This window comes from Alosa sapidissima, chromosome 21 (genome assembly GCF_018492685.1).
Source record: "Alosa sapidissima isolate fAloSap1 chromosome 21, fAloSap1.pri, whole genome shotgun sequence".
Taxonomy (NCBI): Eukaryota; Metazoa; Chordata; class Actinopteri; order Clupeiformes; family Clupeidae; genus Alosa; species Alosa sapidissima.
This window is the reverse complement of record NC_055977.1, coordinates 29,733,481-29,741,215: the sequence shown is the minus strand read 5'-3', so window position 1 is coordinate 29,741,215 and position 7,735 is coordinate 29,733,481. Positions and strand designations below refer to the sequence as shown.

Genomic DNA, 7,735 nt, shown 5'->3' with positions numbered 1-7,735 from the left:
CACACACACACACACACACACAGAACAGACTGAGCCAGCCTACAGCCTTTCCCTAAAGGATATACTGTCGTCTTTTCACAAGGACCCTCTCTGGACCCACCCCTGGCTACACACACACACACACATAAAAAAACAGCAAGTATACATCATCTGTCTCTCTCAGATTTACACACAATGACTGCATTTACACAATGACTGATTTTTGTTAAACTAATTTCCATTTCAATCAGACTGAATGCTTAATGCATCATTATAGAGTCCTTATACAAGCCATTCACAATGTCCATTCCGATGTTTATACTACACAGTAACCCAAACAGCATACGGGCATGTGGGGAAGCAGGAAGTATTCCCCTAATATGTAGAGGTTACAGATCATTTTAAAGCCCAACATAGGATATCAATAATTATAATGCATAGCATAGCATTACTGTGTTCCTTATAGAGCTTCCTTTTCCGTTTCCAAAGACTTTCAGAGGGTTCAATAGAATAGTGAAATGTATCATGAAATGGGGCCCAGACCCACAAGTCCTCTTGGTTCTTAGGAGGAGGAAAGTCTAACCTACCAGCCTAAGAAGCCCCCTGCAGCAAGATGATGATAGACCCGCTTCACTAACATACTGCTTTCAGTCCCTTCCTATTCCTCCCTTTTGCACAAATCTTGTGTGAAAAGATGTGGGGAGAGGTGTTATGTAATAGTGAGAGTACTTGTCCGTCTGTTGATGTCTTTTACATGCATTCACCTACATGGGATTAGTTATCAAATGATCATTTCAACAGGATAGCTTACTGTAGATAAGGAGGGGAGCAGTTTATCTAATTGGGTCTTGTTATCTACCTGAATATTTACACTGCTACTTGGCAGATCTTGGTGCAATAGCACCTTTATGACAATTACATTATTCCATTATAATTCTTCCATTATGTCAATTACATTTTCCATTATGTCAATTCAATTCTTCCATGAGAGTTAAAACTGTTCAATAAAACAGGCACTGTGTTTGCTTTTAAATAAACTTTTCAAATCTCCAGGTGGCAGAATTTGCACATGTGAAGATATTTTACTGTAGTCCTTGAGGTGTAAGAGTTGATGGATCTGATGCTTACATATAGCATGATGAAGAAAGATCAAACAATTCAACCATCTCCACAGCAATTTGGAGTAGCAATCATTCTTTCAGTAATCATGTCCCAGTCGCATCTTACACAATGTGCCATGACATGAAATGTACACTTTTAAAGTGTTCCCCATCTGAAACAGAGTGATATACTAATATTATTATTATTATTATTAAGAAGAAAAACTCTTTAAAGAAACAATTATATTGGTATCTTTAAAAGGTCATTCCATATTTATCCTTCTAGTCCCTACTGGGTCAGGATAAAATTTTATATAAAATTTTATATTTTCAGTTTGCCCTGTCTTTAATAAATGTATAAGTATATGAATGTATGCAAGAGGAATCAAAAGTTCTCAAAAGAGATTTTAAAGTTTGCTATCATCTATACACTAGATTGTGATTCAAATCATGAGGCTTTCCCCCTATAGAGAAGTGACCAGACTGCTTTACCCATCCATAAGAGCTGCAGGAGTGGCAGGAGAAAGGGATGATGGCTTAAAGGAGATCCCCTTCTGATGTGAACATGGAGCTAGGCCAAATCACAATGGCCATGTTTTTTTTACGTGTGTGTGTGTGTGTGTGTATGTATCAGGGAAATGCTGGAGGTGAATATCCCCCTGAAGAGTTGTGCATTATTCATGAGACCAGGGACTGACTCCTATCTCTTTGGTGCACCATTGTCATACTAAGCTTTCTCTCTTTCCATTCTGGTTCTCTCAAGTACACTCTCCATACCCTCACTGAAAGCCGAGGCCTCCACATAACATAACCTCTACTTATACTGTACTTCTACCAAGCTGTCACGTGGCTTTTTGTGTCTATCCATTTTGAGACCGTGTCCTATTTGTGGCTGTCTGAGACGTTTTGCGGTAGGTTTTCTCTATAAAATGGCCAAAGCAACCGTGAGCACTGTTTGTGTGGGATCTCTAAAAGCTTTTGATTTTAACTCCGCATTCAACGTAAACTCAATGCATTATTGATTGAGATAAAAACAGTAGACACATGAGAGTAGTGTGAGTTTGTTTGTGCAATAGATTCACTTAAAAATGAATTTCCTCAGCAGTCTGCCTGGGAAGCAACATAGCCCCAACAAAAGACATGTTAAACTGCTTTTGACATCACTTAGTAGTTCATTTATGTCTGCTGGGCACACAAACTACACTGAAGCAAATCTATGTCACTGTACATTTGCATACTCATACTCATGCTCTCACTTCCCCCTCAACCCCTCTATCTCTCTCTTCTCCCACCCTCTTCACATACCGTCTCACTTTGTTGTTGAAATATGAGATAACTCTAAATCAGGCAATGTGAACTTACATCGTGTTGTTGTTGGTAAGGTAAGGTAACTTTATTTGTACCCAAGGGTAGATTTGGTTGCAGGTCAAAAGTGGGCTTCTTACACACACACACATAGATGACATTGAACGACATTGACAGAAAACAGTGACATAACAGTGCTCTAGACATAGGAATATAGATAAAAATTATACATGAATATTATAAGTATCAAAATTCAGTAGATAAAAATGCAAAATAAATGTCATCACAGCAGATACAAGAGCTAAACCAGATTAAATAAATAAATACAATATTGTTGATATGTTAATGTTGTTATTCAGCAGGGTGGAGAGAATGCCAATGAAACACTGCTCATATACTGTAAGAACGGCACCAAAGCAAAAGTTTAATTACATATTTAAGTTAAATGATTATTTTCCATGATTTATAACACAAAGCCAAGGACATACATTATTTATTTTTTTTTAAATGACATTTGCAACCAAATGCATTTGTATTTTTTTTTTACTCACTATGTTTGTTGCAATCACCATTGTTTTCCTGTAATAATTCATAACACTGAACCGATTATTTTACCATTATGCAAATGTGTGTAGACACCACAAATGTCAAACAAGGTGCTTTATTAATCATTCAATAGACCACACAGTCTGCCCAACATGACATTTTAAAGAGAGAGAGAGAGGGAGAAAGAAAGAAAGGTGGAAAGGCCAAACCACAGGTCAAATTAGATCACAGCAACAGAGTTTGAAAAGCTGTTTTCCCCGCAGGTGAGGAGAGCCAGGGGAGATGCACGTTGCTGCATTATTGATACTATACAATAATAACACACAAGCCTGCAAGCCCTGACCTGGTCTGTCCTGCTCACCAGACAGAACACCTGGGAAAAGTAAGTGAAAACAGAGGAAAAGATGGCCAAGGGGTGGGGCAGAAGAGGAACTGGGAGACAGTGTTAGGGAAGAGGAGAAGAGTGAACACGCATGAGAGGAGGCAGAGTGCAAGAAGAGAGAAAGACAAGAAAGATGGAGGTGTGAGTATAAATGATGTAAATGGAAGCAAAGTGAAGATATCTGAATGGTGCTTTATCACGTTCCCTTTCATGTCCTCTTCTCATCCAGGCCTGATTCACAGTTCAGATCATACTGCACTGGGCTATCTGGTTTTAGCTCCAGAGTCTAAGATAGATTTGCATATCTGCAAAATACTATATGCTACATTTATATTACATATTCATTATCATAATAATTATTGAGCTGCTTCAGTCAATAAATATTAAAATACCACTATAATAAAAACTAAGAGATATACCCCTATCATGTTGTCAGAATCTAATGCTGACCTTAATTTCAATTGGTTATATGAATAAAAAAACAAACAAACATGATCAAACATTAGCCAGCTGCACTCCTAAAAGGCCATGGACTGCAGTTCAAACTTTATTTAGAGAACAAACATAATGAGATAAGCAGACAGTTTGAATGTGAGAGAGACAGTGAATAAAACATGACAGGGAAAACTAAAATAAGATGTCAGAGCCTGTGTTCAATCCATTTTGTGGTTGTTGTGCAGTAATGGGGGTTGTTGTCCTCCTCCATCTCCAGAAGAGGTCCATCACCAAAAGCCCTTTCACTAAACAGAAAACCCAGAGGTTCATTCAGTCTAGGTGCCCACTGTTGAAAATACTGATGTGTCTGTCCAACGCATATTCATAGACAGCTCAAATATGGTTTTCAGCTAATGACTCTTTGAACACAGATCCTTTACTAACATTGGAGCCAATTAAGTGTATACTGTAAATTGTAATTATATAGCCTATACAATTTGAATACAGCCCCTGACATGTCACCATATTCAATTGTTTTGCATTGTCAAAAAAACATAGCCATGTAGCCTCTGGGCCTACAGACATGATGTAGCCTAACAGATTACAATTTGATGTCACTAATGATGTCAACTAAGCCCTGAATGAAATGGTGTATCCTTTCCAGTTGAATCATGGTGTTCTCTACTTGCACGCCCTCTTCATTGCCAGTAACTGCACCAATGATGTGATATAGGTTTAAGGTGGCATACTTAATCTGGCCAAGCATGAGAGTTTCCTTTGCCGCTGTGGACTGGATGTGGTTCCAGGCATACTCCCACCTGCACGCTTGTGAGAGCGCCCTGTCCAGTTCGGTTTGCAGCTCTGATAGGGTATTATTTAGCTGGAGGAGGACAGAGCTCTGTTCATTGACATAGCGTTTTAATCCAGTGCGTTCTCGTTCGGTTTTGATGTCTGCTCCCCTTCCTTGATCTAGCAATTGGTCACGGGTCACGAGAAGGGTGTCAAACCGACTGATCAAATGCCTGATGTCGTCAAACTTTTGAGACTTTTTAACAACTGTGGTCAGGAAAAGAGGATAGACAGATGCGCGCATTAATCTGTCATGAAGTTTCTCTCTTCTGGAGAGCAAAATGTTGTATTCCTTTATCAAGTCCTCTAGTTCCTTCTCTTTCTGGGCCACCACCACCCTCTGCAATTCGGCTTTTCGGACACCTCGTGATCGTTTGGCATCATTCTCTCTGATGAACCTGTCAAATTTGAGCAAAGATTTCTTCATTCCCTCTTCTTTCTTCCACAAGTCTTCTCTCTTTTGTGCGATTTTTTCACAGACCGTCTCAAACTCACAACGCTTTGATTTTAAAGACGCATCCACATGACCCATCTCTCGTCTTTTTTCTAAAATTCGCATGGCGCTGGTCTTCAGATTTTGTCGCTGTACAGGCAGATGTAAAATATCCTCTTCAAAAATGACTCTAAAGTAATCCTCGAGATTTACTTGGGCCATGATCGGATAATAAAATGGCAACTTTGTTAGAAAAGTTAGGTTTCACCCGTCATTTGTTTGGTTTCTTGTTACTAAAGTAACACCGGTCACATTTCTACAAATCCGTAGTGCCCTCATGTGGCTACAGCTAAAATGACAAGCTTCTTCAGTTGCAGTTCATACACTGCTGGTGGAAAAAAAGTATTCACTATAGGTAAATTCAACTGTGATTAGGCCTATTATACGCATTTGTGCATTCAACATGCTATTGTTTTGGCAAACCGATATGCAACCTCACAGCATTTATTTTTGTCCAGAGTATTCTTTTTGCCAAGCCATTGTGTGAACTAATTCCTGCATCAGGACTACAAAAGAGACTAGCCTGCCATTTTGGTCTATAGCCTGCTTTACAGACTGATAATCCCTAATCCCTCAAATTATGTTGATGACATGAAAGGTTGAAATACTGATAGCATCGGGGAAAATATTAAAGCAACTGAGATTTGCCTCAAATGAAACACACACACACACACACACGCACACACACACCATCAACCCAAGCCTCATTTTTCTAAGTCATGTTCAAGTCAAGTCAAGTCATGTTTATTTATAAAGCACTTTAAACACATAAACACAACACCAGTTGACCAAAGTGCTGTAATAAGACTTTACAGTAAGAAAAGCTGATAGACAGATAGACAGATAATGAATGATCAACACACAAGAGCAGGAGGAGTGGTACAAACAAATCAGCAGGTTATGTAAAAGACAAACAGTACAAAATAGAAAATAAAATAGATTGAGGCACTTACTGAGTTAAAAGCCAGGGAGTAAAAGTAAGTTTTAATATGTGATTTAAAAGCAGGCAAAGAAGAAGCCAATCGTATATGTAGTGGGAGCTCATTCCATAGTTTAGGGCCAATTACTGCAAAAGCCCAATCTCCCCTGCTCTTTAACCTTGATGGTGGGACTACAAGGCGGCCTTGGTTAGCAGACGTAAGTGCCCTTGATGGAGCATGTGGTTTTAAAAGTTCTGACAGATAAGATTGGTGCAAGCCCAAAGATTTAAAAACAAATAGTAGAATTTTAAAATGAATCCTAAAACGAACAGGAAGCCAGTGAAGGGCAGCAAGCACTGTTGTAATGTGCTCTCGCTTTCACGTTTTAGTCAGGAGGCGGGCAGCTGCATTTTGGACTAGCTGAAGGCGGCGAGGGAAGAACAGCTAGCGCCAGCATAGAGGTCATTACAGCACAGAGGGCATTACAGCATAGAGGGCATTACAGCATAGAGGTCATTACAGCATAGAGGTCATTACAGCACAGAGGGCATTACAGCATAGAGGGCATTACAACATAGAGGTCATTACAGCATAGAGGTCATTACAGCACAGAGGGCATTACAGCACAGAGGGCATTACAGCATAGAGGTCATTACAGCACAGAGGGCATTACAGCACAGAGGGCATTACAATAGTAAAGGTGTGATGAAATGAAGGCATGAATCACCTTTTCAAATTTTTTAAAAGATAAAAAGGGCTTGATAACAGCCTTAGATGGAATAAACTTGATTTGACTACAGAGTTTATTTGTTTCTCCATGTTAAAATCTGAATCAAAGACGACACCTAGATGTCTTACTGATTGCTTGATGTAAGGTTCTAGGGAGCAAAAGTCTGTGTTGGCATTACGAGCACCGCCAGATGAAAATACTATAGGACCTCTGTTTTGTAAAATGTAAAATGTAAAAGGTTTAGGGCCATCCATGCTTGATGTCTTTAAGACAGTCTAGGAGATGATTAAACGAGTGGGAATCTTTTTGTTTCAGTGGCATGTAGATTACCGTCCGCATAGCAATGGAATGGAATATTATATTTTCTAAGGATGGATCCTAAAGAGAGAATATAATTAGGCCAAGAGTTATAAGTAGGCCTACAGTTAGAAACATTACTTTGGATTCCCTGGTTATGAGGATATCCTGCCCTTATGACTCACAAACATGATACTGTCTTTGTATCTCAAATGTCTTTGATCCATGCTATCCCGATCAGTCAATCCACAATCATCATAAGCTCCCATCTTTCTCTGCTCGCTCTGTGTTTTTATGTGTTTCCCGAACATGCTTCTAACATGAACATAAATGAACTGCTCTTTGAGGAGAACTGACCACTTAACAGTGTTGAAATATCCCCTAATTTGATTAAATCAGGAGTTGTCATGTCACACCTGCCTTCTACAGACCTAACCAATTAACGACTTAAAGACAACAAATGAAAAACTTTGACATATGCACATATAAACCCTGTCCTGGTAGGACACACAGAGACATAAATAATGCTATTTATTACTTACAAATAGTGTTCCACAAGGTGTGATATGCTGTCTTTGTGCAAGAAGTGTTTTGGGCTGGAGCAGACAATTGGCCTACAAGGTAAACCACTCCACCAGAGAGGAGCCACGAAGAGAAGCTTGATTGTATTCTCATTGTGTTGAGAGAAAGGGCCGACAC

The 7,735-nt window shown here is 39.3% G+C and overlaps 1 protein-coding gene across 1 annotated transcript; it reads right to left on the bottom strand.

The window, feature by feature from the left end:
* Positions 1–3,809: 3,809 nt before the first annotated feature.
* LOC121695719 (coiled-coil domain-containing protein 42 homolog) lies at positions 3,810–5,350 on the bottom strand. The gene is made up of 2 exons (XM_042076810.1): positions 4,497–5,350; positions 3,810–4,052 (listed from the first exon to the last, which is right to left on the bottom strand). The coding sequence occupies exons 1-2, from the start codon at positions 5,249–5,251 to the stop codon at positions 3,953–3,955; spliced, it is 855 nt and encodes a 284-aa protein (XP_041932744.1). The 5' UTR covers positions 5,252–5,350; the 3' UTR covers positions 3,810–3,952.
* Positions 5,351–7,735: the final 2,385 nt, after the last annotated feature.